Genomic DNA, 19,161 nt, shown 5'->3' on the forward strand with positions numbered 1-19,161 from the left:
ACCTACACCGCCAATAAATGCAAATTTTATTTACAAAAAAGTTTTTTTTGGTAAAATAGTTGATTTTCATATTATTTTTTAGAATTATTTATTAGTTACTTCTAGACCACTGCCAAATATGAGGCTTACAGTGGGTGTAAAGGTGTTACCACACCCTAAAATGAAAAAATATTTTCTAAAAATTTTTTTTTCTTTATTAAAAAAAAAAAATTAGTATTTAATACAAAAACTTTATTTACTACTAGCGATACACACATTTATTTACTTTATTTACTACTAGCTTTATTTACTACTAGCGATACACACATTGATTCAGTGAAATAGGGGGCGTGTGCCATTAAGTCCCTCCAACCTAAAAATAGAATCAAATTTTTATATGCAATTTAGAAAAAGATTTAAGCTACTTTTATTTAAAATAAAATAAAACAATATTAACAAAATTACAAGATGCATCAGAGGATCAATTCTTTTTGTAAAAAGAGCGTTTAAATCCCCCTTCCCAACCTTAAAATAATGTTTTTAAACTAAATTATTTTGAACTAAACCAATTATTAATTTTTGTCTTGGCTTTTAGTAAATGATTAAAATTTTAAATTCCATCAATAAAAAAATTAATCAATGAAATAAAATAATAATCATTTTTTAAGATAGACACGATGAGAACGTAAGCCAGAGCCGTCCAGCAAAAAAATTGCAAGTCACACCACTTGCTGTACTTTTTTGCAAGTCACAACACTTGGTGTACTTTTTTACAAGTCACAACAATTGCTGTACTTTTTTTGCAAGTCACACCACTTGCTGTAATTAATTTATACATATACTGATAATAACTTTTATATATATATTTATAATACTTAAATCACATAAGTAATAATAATATTGGTTTTTACTATTACATAAATATCATGAAACCATATAATAAAACAGCAAAATTATGAAAAAATCAACTCTCCTGCAATAACATCAGAAGCAAGCTGGATTTTTTTTATGAGATGGTCAACAGCTTCTGAATCAGATTTATCCTTTTTCCAGTAAGAAATTGTACAAGATCTGTCTCCTTTTCTCTTATTTACTTTTTCTACTCGCCCATCATACATGACAGATTTGTTATTATCTGTATCAAACCATTCATGACAGAATTCTCTCCCAACAATTCTTTCATACATTACATCATATAAATCATCAAGTTGTTTAATAAATAAGTGCTTATATAAATTTTTCATATCATTAAAAGATAGAACACGCAGCTCTCGCTCCAGCTTTCTTTTTTCTTTTTCATCCATTTTTTGTCTTTTGCATGTCCGTCTTTTTGAAATCTCTGCTCGTAATGCAGTGTGTTTCAGTCAATTATTTATTCTTTTTTTACGAGCTGCTTGCATTGACCACTTAACTATATTTTACCTAGATATTTGGTCAAGACAATCTAGGTAATCTATAGTTCTATTCTTTTTTGATCTTATTTTGCAAGATATATAGCAAACTGTTGCATTTGGAGATCTTCTTTTAGCTTCACTAAACATACCCATTAACTCTTCACTATCTATATTGTAAAGCCTTGCACTAGCTGTCTCCTCCTTAAGTGTCTCTGTAATAGAAAGTGAGAAATATCGCTCATATTGACGGTTCAAAACATCTTCCACCGCAATAAGACAAGCCAAAATCATGTTGATAATTTGCTCATCGATGGAGCATAAATTTTTGACAGGTTCTAAAACATTTGATTTAAGGGAATTTTCGAAAAAATCCTTTTTACTGTTTATTAGTGCACCTGGATTAGATTTGCGATTTTTAATTTTTTGCAAAACATTTTTAACTACCTTGATCATATTGGATACCTGCAATATGATCCAAAACTTGCTTTTTCAGCAACACATAAAATTTTTTTATCCAGGGTCCAGTAAAAAGTTTTCCAAATATTCCTAGCACACACATTTTTTTTATGGCAGTTGTATTACAAAATGCTGATCGCAGAACTGTTTGTAAAATGCCACACTTTACTGTTCCAAAAAATGTGGTCAGAAATTGCTTAAAAGCATTGTAGTGTTTCATAAAGATGAAACAAGTACGGAAGAGTATATAAAGACTATTGCCACGATATCTTGGAATTGTACCTTGTTGCAATTTGTTATTGTCTAAAAAATTTACGAATCCTGCCGGATCACCTTTGTTACCTTTAAACCTCATTTTGTTCATTGCCAAAACAATTTTAACTGCCAAACAGTCATGTCTAAATAATAGGCAACTTTCCTTTTCCAAAGACTGTAATACTGAACGACATGAAGTAGCAATTGTATCAAGCGGGTGCAAATGGCAGTTCAGCTCATTTAAATTCTTACCCCAGGTTGCACAAACTTTGGTAATGGTAAGATGATTTGCTGCAACTCTGTGTGTAATTGTGTTTGATATATTTGAAATAATAGACTTACGACATTCGTTGAAGGAAAGTGAGAAATAACCTGAATAAACTAAAGCCATATGATCCACTGCATTACATATATGATTTTGGTAATCATCAGATGTACCTCCAGGTAATTGGTCAAGAGCAATGACTTGACATTTATTCTTTGCAGTCAGGTGAATACTGTTGTTATGGATATCCTCTTGCGTTGTTGCATCATACCCAAGAGTTAAATTATTATTATTGAAAGCCCATTCTGCTGCTTGCAATTCAGATATACTGCCTAGTTCTCGAGCCATTTGCTCAACTGTAATACGTTGAGGAATATGTAAAAATTTAACACCTAAATAATGTGCATCTTTCTGCAATAAGAATGGAATGTTACATTTTGGGACATTAGACAACAACATGCTGTAAATTATCATTCTTGTTTGTAATGCATGAGCCTTATTATCTTCTGGTGTATCTGAAAGTGCAATATTGTCCTCCTCCTTCTGGATCACATCATTTTCTAATCTAGATAATGCCATTTTGTTTTCCCTTATGACATTATTATGTTTGAGATTCATTTATCTTAACTTTTCTTTTTCTTTAACTTTTTTTGCCTTTCTTGTAGTTATAAGGTTGCGAGTACGTCTACTGTAATAATATGTTTGTAACTTTTGTTTCAAGTTTCTAACTTCTGCTCTTAAAGCTTTTATAACATCTTCTTTTCTTTTAACACTTTGCCTTAAAACTTTCGATTGATATGGCGTGCTCTTTATTTTAGCTTTTAATAAAGCTATCTTATTTTGGTATTCTTTAGAAGAGCTAGCTAACTTTGAAGACAAATGAGACAACCTGTTCTTTAATTTTATTTTCTTTGGAGTTAATTTTTCTTTTGAACTGTGCCTACTTTGTAAATTTATAATTTGACCTTGTGAACATAAAGATTCACTATTTATTATAGATAACATAGTAAAGTTTTCCAATGATGACACAACTGAAGAAATTGATACAAGGTTTACTATTAGAGTTAGCTCGCAATGAATTGGTCAATAGTGGTTTTTGGAATGCATAGGTCTCATTGCAAAATGTAATAAAATGTTTAGAGTCTCTTTTAAAGTTGTAAACCCATTTCTTTGCTTTATTAACAAGGATATGTCTGAATATCATTTTTGCTAATGCTGAAGCCAAAATACTCTTTGACTTGTTTGACAGTTTCAATAAACAACTCACTGTTTAAAGTAAAACAAAAAAGTATATGTCCTACCCTACACTGATTGTTTGTTTCGCAAGGTAATGTAAAGTTAGCAAACAAAAACTTTTTAAACTTGCCACCAAATATATGTAAATTTCTTTTTGGGCCCATATTATCTATAAAATTATACCAACTTAACCAATTGGGTAAATACTATGCAATATGAGAAATACTATAATAAGAAAATATAAATGGATGAAAGAAAAAGTAAGTGCAAACAATAGCATAAATACCTTCTACAACCAATGCTAAGTACAATGCTAATGTTTTCAATTTCGGTAAAACCAATTTTAATCTTATTAACTGCATATTAAAAAAAAAGTTAAACAAAAATTGGTTCAAGAACTATTAAAAATTGCAAATTACCTGTTTTAATTGAAAAATTATAAATTAATAGCAAACTATAAAAGAAATGAAAATACATAATGAAAATTTTTTTTTTTTTTTAAATACAATTATGAAGAAATGAATCAAATAAACTTTTCAAGTTAAAATAAATGAAACCAAAGTCATAACTGAATAATAGATAAGCATTGTAACTTTTTTTGATCATTTTAACAGGGCCTTCTGTCATATATCTGTAGTAATATTAACTTTTATTAAGTTAAATAAACGATGTGCTAATAATAAAGTTAATTATACTTCTTTATTAATTTTAAGAACTTTATCTGTTAAACTGTCATCAAAAATATTAGAGTTTCATAATTGAACTGTCTCAATACTTAGCATAAAAACTTATAAAAATTGAAGTTAGCTAAATCATTTATATGAAGCATACTTAATATGATTCAAATAAACTACCATTCAACAAAAAGTAGTGGTAATATCATTTATTAAAATGATTTTCCCACTACTTTGATTGCCATAAGAGGATTATTGAGGAGAACGTTTGATTACCACAAAAAATTTTATTTTTTCATTTTTATTCATTTTTCTTTTTAGTTAAATCTGAACCAATTATTATAATTTTAAAAGCAGATTGAAGTTCCTCTTCATCCGCCCCTCCCCCTCCCCATGTCTCAAAATAAATGCGGAAAATCAAAATTTAAGTACCGAAAGTGCTGCACAAAATAGAGTATGTGCTGCATGAAATAAATCAATGAAATTTGGCATGTGGAAAGAAATTATGTAAACTTAACATCGAGAATAGTATTGCAAAAAAAACTAGCATTTCTTCAACATTTACTAAATGCACAAAGTATAAAGTTTTTGTCATTTAAAAATCTACTTTAAAAAGCTTTTATTGTAAACAAAAGGTACAAATTTATAAAGTTTAATTACTCTAGTTTTTAAAAAATATCTATACTAATATATAACTCTATATAAAAAACCTCAAAATACATTTCTCCCTCAATTGCGAAAAGCAAACTTCAAAAAACGTGGCACAAAATTTTAGCACAAATATCGGTTCCGTAAAACGCGTATTTCTACGTATATATATATATATATATATATATATATATATATATATATATATATATATATATATATATATATATATATATATATATATATATATATATATATATATATATATATATATATATATAGTTTAGATAGCTAACTAGTTAGCTATATAAACTCTATAATTTCAAACATTATTATTAGCAAAAGAGAAAGGTTCACTGAAGTTCGTGCAATATTATCACAACAATATACAAACTTGTCAAAAATGAACAGTTACAAAACAATTTTATTAAACGCTAACTGAAGCTATATATTTAAAAAATACATTAAAATAAACATTCGCAATTTCGTAGCACTTATTATTAGCTAACTAATTTAAAACGCGTATTAAAAAGGGTTAACTTATTACGATCGGGATTACAAATGTTTAAGCCCCCGGTTAATCCATTTCGCCATATTTTAGAACAATTTAACTCCCGGGGTTAATTTATTTCGAAATGGATTAACCGGGGAGTTAAAATATTTTAACTGGGAGTTAACTTTTCGGGGAGTTACTTCATTTCGCGTCACCGGAACAAGAAGAAGACATATGATTGTTTTACCGCTAAATTCCAAATAATCCACAGATAATATATATTTCACAGATAATATATATTATAGAAGACAAGAAAGCAATTGAGGACTTACTAAAAACAATAGAAAAAGAAAATGTTAAACCGATACATTTAAGGAGATTCAAATCAAAAAACGCTGCCAAACCAGGCCCGATTCTACTCGAGTTATCCGAAGTCGAAAGAAATCCTTTCTTACTCGTGTCAAAAAAGCTAAGAGAAAAGCAAGATTTTAAAGAAGTCTATATATGCCCAGACTTGACAAAGGCCGAGAGACTACAGGACTTTGAGTTGAGGAAGAAACGAAACGACTTAAATTCGAAGCTTGACGCCAACTCGCCCTTTCGATATGCGATTCGTGGAAACGAGATTGTGCGATTTAAAAAACAACTATAGAGAAACAAAAATGAAAGCGAAAAAAAGCGAAAATTTATCGTATTTATCCTGTAAATATTTGAACGCCACTTCACTAAACAACAAGTTTGAGGAATTTAAAGTATTGTGTCACCTGAATGAACCAAACATAATCGGAGTAACGGAAACATGGTTTAGTGAAACTTCAATTACGTGTGTGGAAAATTTTTGCTTATATCGTAGCGACAGAAATGATGGCCGCGTGGGCGGAGGAGTTTGTATTTACGTGAATAGCGAAATAACGTCTTATGAAGTAAATGAAAAATGGCTATTGACGACTGACTTAGAACAAATCTGGACTGTACTAGTTTTTGGGAACGACAAATATTTGGTAGGATGCATATACCGACCAAACGATGTGGTAGATATGGAACTGTTCAGAAATGTTTTCAGAACTGCAAAAGAATATGTGGACAAACGGGGTTTTAAAGATCTTTTAATAATGGGTGACTTTAATTTTCCGAAAATTGAATGGTTAGATGGAGCAGTTCATGCAATAAATTCCAGTGAACACTCGATAGAACATCATTTCTCGGAAATAATAAACGACGAATTTCTAATTCAGCACGTCGCGATACCTACTTTTCAACTAAACAAATCAACGTACGAGAATACATTGGATTTACTGTTCACAGTAAACGAACAAAGATTATTTCAAGTTGAGACAAATGCGGTATTAGGGAATATAAGCAAAGGACATCTTGTAATTTGCTTTAAATATGCACTCAATCACCATGAGACAAAAACTGTAGCAAGCAATCGGAAATATATTTTAAAAAAAGCTGACTTCGCAGGAATGAACAATTTTTTTACAAATACAGACTGGGTAAAAATTTTTGATGCAATTAATGCCCAGGAGATGTACGACACGCTCATTTTTTATGTTAACGAAGCTTGTCAAAAATATATACCGTGTCACAGCTCGAAAAACAGGACTCGTAAAAGAATTTTTTGGATTGACAATGAAATAAAAGAACTTGTGAAGAACAAAAGACGAATGAGACATTTAAACTGTTGCACAAATTGGAAAAACAAAAATATGGTAAACGAATACAAAGCATTGTGTAAAACAGTTAAAATTGAAACGAGAAAAGCCAGAAAAAAATACGAACGCGAACTGGTCTACAAATCGATTAGAAACAAGAAGATACTATTTAAATATGTGAACGATCAACAAAATGTAAAGAGCTCAATTAAAGCGATAAAAAACGCCGAAGGAAATGTTACAAATACGACTAGTGAGATTGTTGAAATTTTAAACGAAAATTTTCAAAACTCTTTCACTAGAGAGGGCGACCGAGCATTACCAGAATTCGGATCGAGATGTGGTGGTAAATATTTAGATTTTGACGAGAGTGCAATTAATTACAGAAACGTAGTAACAAGATTATTCAAATTATTCATTGAGAAATCATGTGGAGTTGATCAATTGAGTACTATCATTTTAAAAAATTGCGCTGAAGGACTAGCATTGCCAATCACATTGATATTTATGTCTTCGATTGATAAGAGCGAACTACCTAAGCAATGGAAATTTGCGAACATTACCCCAATCTTTAAGAACAAAGGCAGTAAGCTAGAAGCGAATAATTATCGACCAGCATCACTGACTTCTGTGCCGTGTAAAATTCTGGAGAGCATAATAAAAGACTCACTTTTGGCACATTTTACGAACAATAAATTTTTATCGAAGTGTCAACATGGATTTGTTAAATCTAGATCATGCACGACAAATCTCATGGAAACTGTGGATTATTTAAGAGAAAATATCGCACTGAATCGTCCGGTAGATGTGGTTTATTTAGACTTTGCGAAAGCTTTCGACACAGTGCCGCACAAAAGACTCGTTTTAAAATTAAAAGCGTATGGAATTACAGGAAAGCTGCTAAAGTGGTTAGAGGAATTTTTAAAAGATAGAAAGCAACGCGTAGTCAACGGTGATACTGTTTCGAGCTGGCGCGATATCTACAGCGGAGTTCCGCAGGGATCGGTAATTGGCCCGATATTGTTTGTTTTGTTCATAAATGACCTGCCGGATAGAATACAAAATGTAGCCAAGCTCTATTGCAGATGACACCAAAATAATGATCGATGTGAACTCAATAGAGAATATAAACAGTCTTCAACAAGATATAAACAGTGCTTGGGACTGGTCTAAAGAATGGTTAGTGAAATTCAATAAAGAAAAATGCGAAATAATACATTATGGAAGTAACAATCCAAAACACGATTATTCTATGGATAATGTTGTCCTAGGACAAACTACTATTCAAAAAGATCTAGGCGTATTATTCTCAGCAAACATGAAATGGAGACAGCAAATTATATCTTGCAGCTCGAAGGCAAATAAAATGCTGGGAATGATTAAAAACACATTTGTGAAACTGGATGTGCAGACTCTTAAAGTCTTATACGTGACGTTTGTTCGCCCAATAATCGAATTCGCGGTTCCAGTGTGGTCCCCTCAGCTTAAAGGAGAAATAGAACTGCTCGAGAAAGTTCAACACAGGGCTACGAGACTCAATCCGACTCTGGCAAAAATGAAATACGAGGAAAGACTGGAGATTCTTGGCCTCAGCCCATTATGTGAACGCAGACTTCGTGGAGATTTGATCCAGACTTATAAGTTATTAAATAAGATTGAAAATGTGGACTTTTTAAACGGTTTCAAGCCTAATGATTTTCAATCTAGAGGAAACGGTGTCAGGTTTGAACGCGAAAAAACAAAGTGCAACTTAAGACACTCATTCTTTACTAACAGAATAACAAAACCATGGAATAAACTACCTAAAGATGTAGTTAATGCAAAATCAGTAAACAGTTTTAAAGCACAATTAGACAATTGGCTCCTTTTAAATAAAATTAATACTGACACGGCTGTCTAAGTGTGTTATTAATACACACACTCGTCGTCTTCGGGCGGCTACAGCATCTACTACTACTACTACTACTACTACTACTACTACTACTACTACTACTACTACTACTACTACTACTACTACTACTACTACTACTACTACTACTACTACTACTATTTCAAAATATAAATATAAAACTACACATGTATACCTTAAGCATCATGCATAAAAAATTGAAAAAAAAAACGAGGTAAAAATAATATCAAAAATTTATTTTGAACAATAATTAAACAACAAGAAAAACAAAGTAAGTATATTATATATATATATAAAAAAAAGAAAACTAACAAAATTTCAAAAGTATGTAGAATATAATTTAAAATTTTTATGATTAAGAATATAGAATAAAGAAATATAATATTAGGAATTTTAAAAATTTAAGAAATTTATTTTTTACATACATTAAGATCAAAATAAAAGGAAAAGAATTTTTAAAGAAATTCAATTTCTTTAAAAATGCTTTTCTTTTTATTTTGATTCCTTTTATTTTAAAAGAATTTTTTAAAGAAAAATGAAAACTAAAAAAAATGAAAATTACTTGATATTTTGATGGCCGCTAAATAAATATAGCTCTAGAAGAAGTCCTCCATATTGTTTTAATCTGATGTTGTTTCTTTTAGTTTCGATTTGAAGTCCTTTATAGCTGCATACGTTTTAATGTCATTATTGATTATTATATTCCGTACTTTAGATGAAGTTATTAAACCATAGATTTATGTAAAACATATATTTTTATGATTGAGGATGAAACAAGTTGAACTCTTCTTAAAAAACTTGAAGAATGAAGACTACGATTTTAGGCAAAAAAATTTGTTTGTAAATTTACATTACGGACAATTAAGTCAAGATTCGACTTGAGTTTTTATAACGAAAACTTGGTTATTTCATCTTAAACTGTTATTTCATCTTTTCATAACTTTAGATATAAGTTTTAGCGTTCTATTTAGGAACAGATTACTTCACCAAAAATTTGATTTTTTAACGTTTATAAAACTAAAATAATAACAGAATTTAAAAAGGTTTATCGAAAAATATATCAATTAAATATATTATTTATAAATATAAATTGAGAAAAAAATGTTATAGATATATTTTAGTTCTTTTTGTTAAATATTGATTAATTAAAAAAATACTCACTTAATGTTCGTAATATAGAATTCTTTAACAAATATCTTTCTTTAAAATATTATTTTTTGGTGATTGACTATTGTTGGCGTTTACAAAATACTTTTTTTGGTGCTTGGCTATTGTTGGCGTGGTACAAATTCCAAACATGAGTTCAAGTTAGGTTAAAGTTCAGAAATTTTGGCTATATAAAGTGTACGATCTCTTCAAATTGATAGGAGGTTAAAGTAAATTTGAGTGGAGGAGCTAAAGCATAAAGGTTTTTGTTGCTCCTTCATATTCATCTAAAATTTGGTTAGCAATGAGGATAAGTGATTGATTTTGTTTTAAATTGAGATTTTTTTAAATTTAAGAGTTAAAAAAATTCTTTAGTTATGTTGTTAGTTATGATAAATGATTTTATGACATTTACTATATTTAACAACACAACTAGAGTTTTTTATGCAACCAAATGAAAGTTTAACTGCCACTGATGTCAAACAACAGTATAGTTAATATTTAAAGTGAATTATATTTATACATATAATTTATATGCATACATACATTTCAGTGTAAGTAATCATTAATATTTAAAACACCCAACTATATCATGGCTTGCATAGCACCTAACTTGATAGTTACTTTAACTAATTAATGATATTTAAAACACCCAACTACATAATGGCTTGGATAGCATCTAACATGATAGTTTTGAACCATTTATGCTTACAAATAAATACACAGTTATTTCTGGTGATTTTAGCTCTAAACATTTTAAATATAAGTTAAAATATGATTAGTTTTTTTTTTTAAATATACGATAAACAATTAAAAAAAAGAAGAAGAAAAACAAAAAATTTTGAGCATAAAATAGATAAAGTTCTTATGTGAAATTTTTTATTTTTGTAAACTTGGGTGTCGTGCGCTGTTTTAGGTTTGGTGAATCAGCATGCGTTTTCGACAATGCAAACTAATTTAATTAATTATCATAACATTGTTAAAAGTAATCCGTAGAAAACACATCAAAAGTTGTCTATAGCAACAATGCTATTATAAACTGTGAATATTAACTACAAGGTTGTTTAATAATAGCTTGTTAAATGATAGAACATGTTATGCTTTTTCCTTCTACTTTAAAAGTAACCCTGCCGGGATAAGTAACCCAAATCTACGGCTTGTGCTTTGAATATTATTTTAAAAATAGTGCAAATAATCAAACTCTAACGTTCAACAAGGATTAAAATTAAACTGGATTTTAACCCTAATTAATAATACAAAATTAAAAATTATTAAATATAATTGAAACAATTAAATTATGAAGAACCTGCAGCGCTATATATGAGTCACTGTGAAGCGCTTAAAAAAAGCGCTGCTTAGATAAGCTATAATATCAGAAATAAACTATAATAAACTTGTCAAAATTGAAAAGTTTTGATATATTATAACAAAATTTATGAAAAAATGTAACGAAATTTTAAATTATTTTAGTAACGGGACATAATCATTTAATTAGTATATGATTATGATCCGTAGGAGCTCTATGAAATAATTATAATCCATAGATGCTCTATACAATGGTTAGGGTGGTGTTTTGCCATGCTTTTATTTTTTTAAACTGAAATATTTGTTTTTTGTAAAGTTTTAGTAGTCGTATTTTTTTTAATTGAAAGTAATAAAATTATTTTCAGTTAGCACATTTATAAGATTACTTTTTTTGTAAGTGAGGTTCTACTAGACTTCTATAAAATCAGTAGGAACTGTCTTGTACATTATCTTGTATATTATGTTACACACATTAGTTAGTATCTTAGCAGTAACATCCGTTTCAGTATTCAGTCTGTTGATTGCTTTGTATAGTTTTGTTTTTAGCAAATTCTCTAATTGTAATATCTGAGTTGGGTCTGTATTTTAGCACAATTAAGCTTTTTAATTGTAATGTCTGAATTGGTTCTGTATTTTAGTTTATTTAACTTCTCCACCTATAAAATTTGGATTAATTCAATATTAAAATGATTCAAGTGCAATCTTTTTTCAAAATCGTTTTACTTTTTCTTTTTTTTTTCCTCAAAAAAAGCTGATTAGCATTCTGTTTTTGTACTTTTTCTTTGCGTATTTATTTTTCTTATTGTTCAATTGCCGTAATTCATTAAACACATTCAACAAATCAATAAAAACTGATTTGCTAACTTTAACTTGATTAAAAAATATAACTTTTTACAACTCATTATCAAACAGCCTTGATTAAAGCAGGAGTATAAAAAACTTTTCAGACTTGAAATGTCTAAAGAATTTTAGAAAAAATTTTAGAATTGAAGAAAATTGAATAGAAGAATTTTAATGGATTGTTTGTATTTTGATCGCAAAATAAATAAATACATATTTTTTTCAAAAAACTTCTTTAATATTTAATACCACTTCAGAACAAAGAGTAATCAAAGCATAAACGATTACGCTTTAATGGTAAGTAAGTATTCTTGGGTTTAGAATGTGTAATAAAAAGTTCACTAGAATATGATAAGCAGCCCTTTCTTACGTTTCAGTTGACAAAATAACGTGTATTCGAATCATATTTTGTTCATTAAAAACAAGAATTTTTTAGGATTGACCAAGATGGGTTTTAATTTAATTCAAGTCGTTTGAATTGTGAGCTATTTTTTGTTTTTACATTTTATAACGAATTTCAATAATTTTTATATACAATCTGTAGTTGATTGGTGTACAGTTAAAATGTAAACAATTTTATTTTACAATAAAGTTTTTAAAAAAAATACTTTATATTAAAAATTTCTTTATTTTGCATTTCATTTGATAACTTGGATTAGTTATCACAGAAAATGAATTTTCTGATCAAAATTGACGTTTGACTTTTTCGATTATGTGTTGAAATGGAGCGGAGTTGAAATAAGGTGAATCATATAGTGGGAAAAAGTATGATGCGAATAAAGATTTTAAATAAGTTTTTTTCTGATTATTATTTGAAAACAATCTTTCACAAAAATTCTACTATGTAGCATGTTTACGATGTATATGTTTTCTACAATGTTTTTAAATACCTACTATTTGCTTACAGAACAGTAATTTAATGAAAGTTGAGGCTTTCTTCTACTGAATAGTAAAACCCAATAAAAATTAAATTCCAGACTTTTTGAAAACATTCACAGATTTAGTCTCTAGCTCGATATGTTTTTGGTTTCTCACACGTTTGCGTAAATAAATCTGTCTAATGTACTTACTTAATTTTTTTATTACTTACTGCGTTATACGTAAAATTTACTATTCTCTTTTACTTTGCAATAGCGAACACTATTGTTTACTATTCTCTGTCCCACTGGGACATTTTTTTTGGACTAAATGCTACATTAACGTGTTTTTTATTTACATACATTATTATTTACATAAAATATTAAAAAAAACTTTTTGTAGAATTTATTAATGCTTATAAAATATTTATTTAGTTGATTTATATTTATTATATAGTTATATAGCTTATCATAATTGTTACTTCTTTTATTTTTAATTCTAAAAGCTTTTGATTTCTGCATAATTTTATCTATTCCTTAATATTTTAGCCGTCAGGTTGGGATTTAAATTAGTTACCAAATAAATAAGAAATTTTACCAAATACATAAATAAGATAAATCAGAAAAAACAAAATAAAAATTGATAAAAAGATAAATAAAGATAAAAATAAATAGATAATAATACTTGAAAATAAATATACAAAAGTAATAAAAATGCATAGAGGACTAACTTTTCAAAACCATAAAAATTTTGTCCAATGAACATTTTTGTGTATAACATTGAAAAACCAAATATTGCATAGCAACATGAAGTGGAGATAACTAAACACACTATCAAGTGTTTTATTTACTTTCTCTAAAAATTCAATACTAGTTTTGTATATCTTTTGTATATATTTTAAACACTTCAAATATATTAATTATTGTTGCAAACTTCACACAGCGAAAATCTTGAAATATTTTATTAATAAAGTTGTTGACATTATGACAACACTTTTGTTAACAAATGCAAAAATTTGTACAACAAGAGTACGAAATCTCGGAAGTGCTATATACAATTTTATATTTTATATATATATATATATATATATATATATATATATATATATATATATATATATATATATATATATACATATATATATATATATATATATATATATATATATATATATATATATATATATATATATATATATACACTTAGTAAAAAAATAGTCTGTTAGTGATGGTTGCAAATGCATTAACACGTTCAAAGTATCTTTGTAAAGTTTTTATTTGTGAATCTGATATCAGTTTAAAATGGAACTTTGTAGCATTTGAAAATTGAAAACTTTGAAAATGAAACTTTGTAGTATTTGGATTAAACTTAGTATTTCATTCATTTTCGAATTCGAAACAAACTTTATAGTTTACCCGACGCATTCAAATCTTTGTATTTAAAATCAAAGCATTTGGAGTTTCATAAATTATTATCTGCAGATTTTAGAAACGTTTTGAAACTTCTTATAGAAAAGTTTCAAACTAATTTAAGTTAAAAGAGCCAAAAAAACAAAGCGCATTTTGTAAAATTAGCAACAGATTTGTCAAATTCAAAGTATACTTTGATGAAAGTGTGACAAAAGAACTTGAATATAATAAAAAATTTGTAACATATATATATATATATATATATATATATATATATATATATATATATATATATATATATATATATATATATATATATATATATATATATATATATATAAATATAATTTAGTGACGCCATGCTGAAAAGTAATTAAATACACGACTATCTTTTATTAAATTTTTAACAAGATTAAATACTTTTACTAGGTTAAACGTGTTTGTAACTTTACGGTATTTATTGCTAAATAATACAAATTTAAATCAATATAAACAAATCATTTTTTATTTGCAAGAAAAACAATAAAAATTTGAATTTTTAGATTTGATGCCTACTTTAAATTACACTTTTAGGAAAAAATGTCAAAAGAAGAGATAGTATCAAAAATTGTTTCGGAGCCGGTAGTTCGGTTTGCTATTGTTGGCGCACCAAAAGTCGGAAAGTCAGGTTTGCTTTAACAAATTTATTTATAGCTTTGAGATTTCATAGAAATTTGTAATCTGTTTCTTAGTAGTATTAATTGTGTCGGCGATGTTTGTGATTCCAGTAAGATTCGCAAGAACAAGTTTTGTAGTACATTATTTTTAATGCGTCGTTATGTTCAAAAACGAAAAAGTTCAGGCTAAATATACGTTTAAAAAAACCTAGAACATTTAGGAGGTTTTTAGTCTTAAGGCTGTTACTGAGGTGCTGAGGCTCCTTAAAATAAAATATCAAAACTTGTGTATTGTTGCTAATTACTCATTGTTTTAACTTATTGTTTTAAAATATACAATATATTTACGTTACAAAAATTACGCAGCATAAAGGTCTCTCCTTTAGATTTAGCAAAGCTTTATTCTGCAAACTTTTTTTAGTTAAAAAATGTTAAAAAATTTATTTAAATGCATTTAAGGAAAACTAATAAGGAAGAAAAAAAAAAAAATTGACTAACGTTCTGTTAAGTTTAATGGAGAGATGATAATACGGCTCCAGCCAGCCGATGATATTGATGATAGTACGGCCCCAGACCGGTCAAAATATGCTAATATAAATAAGTACTAAAGATGTTTGTTTCACTTTTTATGAAATTATTACTGTATTTTATTATATATTTTTATACCAATATTGTTTATAAAATTTAAAGAAAAAAAATCAAAATCAATATATTCAATATTTCATTTTGTTTATAAACACATACGAAACTCGGACAAAACGGCATCATTTTAATTTCATCTTGATTATGAAAGTAATCTTTTTTATTTAAAAAAATTAACATGTTTAACATAATTAACATGTTTAACATTTTTTGCTTTCGAATTAAATTGTAATTAAGATTAACTGAAAAAATAATTTTTTATTTGGATTCCAATTCTTTTATGTTAATTTATATTTTACTTAATTCTTAAACAAAAGCTCTGAATCACACATTATTTCAAGGTTTAAAATGCGTTTGCTTGTATTCAAAGTTGTGCAATTCATTAAAATCAATGAGTCTCGTGAATTACTTCAATTGTTTAAAAATTTAAATATTATTATTAATAATGCTTATATAAATGTTATAAAACTAATATTACAACTTCGAAAACTTTATTTAGCAATCAGTGTAAGATTTTTGACTCGACGTTACATTAGCGAATATCAGCCAGGCGTTGAAAATAACTACGTAAGAGAAATATTCTTTGGAGATGACCATATTACTTACGAATTAAAAGACACGGCCCATGAGGTAAGTTTATAATCCTTTATTAAGATTTTTTTAATTTTTTACTTTGCTTAAATAAATACTTTTTATTATAGTAAATTGCCAATTTAACCAATATTAATTAATATTAATGCCTATAAAATACTTTTTTTGTTATTTAAATTACTTATTTTGTTCATAAAAGGTAGATGTGCTTTCTCATATTTCGTGGGCCACATGTATAGCCGTTGTCTATTCGATAGACGATCGTCTCTCTTTTATGTTAGCTGAAGACATTCTTAAATTAATTGATTCGCATTTATCTAAGGACTGTAACGAAGGTAAAAACATGCTATGCTATGCTTTGATTTCTAACAAAAACGATTTAGATCATTTACGAGTAGTTACTTCTGATGAAGGAAAATCGCTTGCTAAACTCTATCACGCAGGTTTCTGGGAAATGTCAGCTGCTGACAACTACGAATCAACGTACGGACCAATAAGAGCAATGATTGTAGAAGCCTTTTTTAGTACTACAAATAAACCTATAAATCCAGTGCCCCAAAATATAAACAAAACTCGTAATGTTGACGACTTTAAAAATAATTCCAAATCCGTTTTAAATCAACAGAATAAAAAAATTTCCCAAGACAATAGCAATACATATTTAAAAAAAAGTCGAAAATCCTCCAAAACCGATGGATTTAAGAAAAATTCACTGGGTTATCTTTTGTTAGAAAACTTTGCCATGAACGATTTAGCTTTTGCAATGGCAAATGGACCTGACTCACAAGACGGGCCCAAGACAGACGATCCTAAAGAAATTGAAAAATCTAAAAAAGAGAGATTTCGATCTTCAATTAAACGAGAAAGATTAGCAAAACCAATTCGAAAACTCGGCGTAAACCAAAACGTATTTGAAAATAGAGATAATGAGAAAGATCAACTGATATCAGACACAGACTCATTAGACTCAAATTCGTCAAAACTAATTTTAAATAACAACATTACAGAAACAAATCTTACGAAAGATGCAAAAGCTAATCAGGAAAATATTCCTGATTCAGTGCAAAAAACAAACTCACAAACAATTTCTCCATCGATATCTACGGTTATATTAAAAACAAATTCAATTGCAATACCGCAAACAAAATCGACATCGGCACAGCAAACTAACACGATACCGTTATCACAAACAAACTCGGCACCGGTATCGCAAATTAATTTACCATTTGTGACACAAACAAACATGAAAAATATTTATAATAAAAGGTATAGCGCAATGTCAATGAATAATGACAATAGCCCATTGGCAAATTGGAATGCATTGATGTTCGGACCAGAATACGATCTATGTCGCATTTTTAAGGGAAGATCTGAAAAAAAATCTACGAGAATGAAAATATCGGCAATATTCAAACAAGCAAATCTTTGAAAATGTATTACATTTTCATATTTTGATGACGCCGTAAAATTTTAAATAATTGCCAATCATTTTAATATTAATTGTTTTTATTAGGTTCTAATATCTAATAAAATTCTCATATAATAACAATTTTATTAGGTTCTAATATCTTATTATTTGTTGTTATTTGTGACTTTTTTCTTTGTCATATGCGCAACTGCTCACGTTTATTTATCGTGCACGAGTTCATTTTTCAATATTTTATTTTTGAATTGAACTAAATAGTGTTATTTTAAAATACATGGCTTTTATACGTGGTCATACAACTCAAATATTTAGACAAACTAAGCCGCACCAGTTAGCACAACGGTATATATACCGTGCACGCATATACTGTTAAGTTACTAGACTTTCTAAAAAAAGTTGGCTATGTTTAAAAGTTTTAAAAAAGTTATTTTCTTTTTTATAAATATATTTTTCCAAAGGTTGAAAAGTATTATTTAAAAAAAAGTATCCCCCTTGTTTTTAGTTCTTTGTTATTTTACGTTCTTTATTGGTTTTAAAATATGAAACACCAGATTAACATTTCTATTTAAGCTTAAATTTTTTTTTAAATGCTTATTCATGAAATGAAAATATATCATGAAATGAAAATATATGGAAATGCAGAAACTTTCAATTTGTAAATTTTAGGATATATAGTACAGAAATACAAAAAAAGATTAGAAAATGGGGTAAATGAAATAAAAATGATGGAAATAAAATAAAAAGTTTAAATCAATAAAACTAAATTTTTGGAATTACATTGCAGTAGATTTAAATAAGTAAAAATTTAAATTAGTGTATTCATATACATTATCGATGACATCATGTTGAAATAGTCAGCATTATTAGCTTCAGTACACATGCATCATCAGAGGGTTTGCACAAATACTATCTACGCTTTTTAGTTTTTTACCGTAATAAAAGAATAACTCTTATTTTAAAGGCAAAAAACGAAAACAAAAAAATTCCATTATTCGCCCAAATAAAGATGGTGACAATTTCTAATTATTTTGCCACATTATTAGCTCCAAATTTTTTCATTACTTTCAAATTTAGTATATATTCAAATTATGTGTTAATTTTACTCATCAAATAACTGCATTTGTCTATTTAATCGCTTTTACATTTTTTTTATAAGCAATAATCACAGATATTAATGCGTCCCATTACTCAAATAAAAACCTTTATCGGCTAAACAACCAACCCTTAATCTCATTTTGACACCACAGGGACTTTCTATAATTTACGACGTTTGATAACACAAAGGACACATTTACGACACATTATTTACGGGAAATGTATAAAA

General features: G+C 27.8%; 2 protein-coding genes across 2 annotated transcripts; both read left to right on the top strand.

The window, feature by feature from the left end:
- The first annotated feature begins 8,154 nt into the window (after positions 1–8,154).
- On the top strand, positions 8,155–8,955 carry LOC136088256 (uncharacterized). The gene has a single exon (XM_065811941.1). It carries the CDS (start codon positions 8,155–8,157, stop codon positions 8,953–8,955), a length of 801 nt encoding a protein of 266 aa, XP_065668013.1.
- A 3,572-nt stretch (positions 8,956–12,527) lies between these two features.
- On the top strand, positions 12,528–17,996 carry LOC100203437 (uncharacterized). The gene is made up of 4 exons (XM_065814005.1): positions 12,528–12,552; positions 15,096–15,189; positions 16,320–16,450; positions 16,611–17,996. The coding sequence occupies exons 1-4, from the start codon at positions 12,550–12,552 to the stop codon at positions 17,838–17,840; spliced, it is 1,458 nt and encodes a 485-aa protein (XP_065670077.1). The 5' UTR covers positions 12,528–12,549; the 3' UTR covers positions 17,841–17,996.
- Positions 17,997–19,161: the final 1,165 nt, after the last annotated feature.

Source organism: Hydra vulgaris, chromosome 12 (assembly GCF_038396675.1).
Source record: "Hydra vulgaris chromosome 12, alternate assembly HydraT2T_AEP".
NCBI classification, from domain to species: Eukaryota; Metazoa; Cnidaria; class Hydrozoa; order Anthoathecata; family Hydridae; genus Hydra; species Hydra vulgaris.

Coding starts and splice junctions, on each gene's coding strand:
- LOC100203437 (XM_065814005.1), top strand. Junction 15,190..16,319: donor ACCAAAAGTCGGAAAGTCAG/GTTTGCTTTAAC, acceptor AACTTTATTTAG/CAATCAGTGTAAGATTTTTG. Junction 16,451..16,610: donor TAAAAGACACGGCCCATGAG/GTAAGTTTATAA, acceptor TGTTCATAAAAG/GTAGATGTGCTTTCTCATAT.
- LOC136088256 (XM_065811941.1), top strand. CDS start 8,155: ATGATCGATGTGAACTCAATAGAGAATATAAACAGTCTTCAACAAGAT.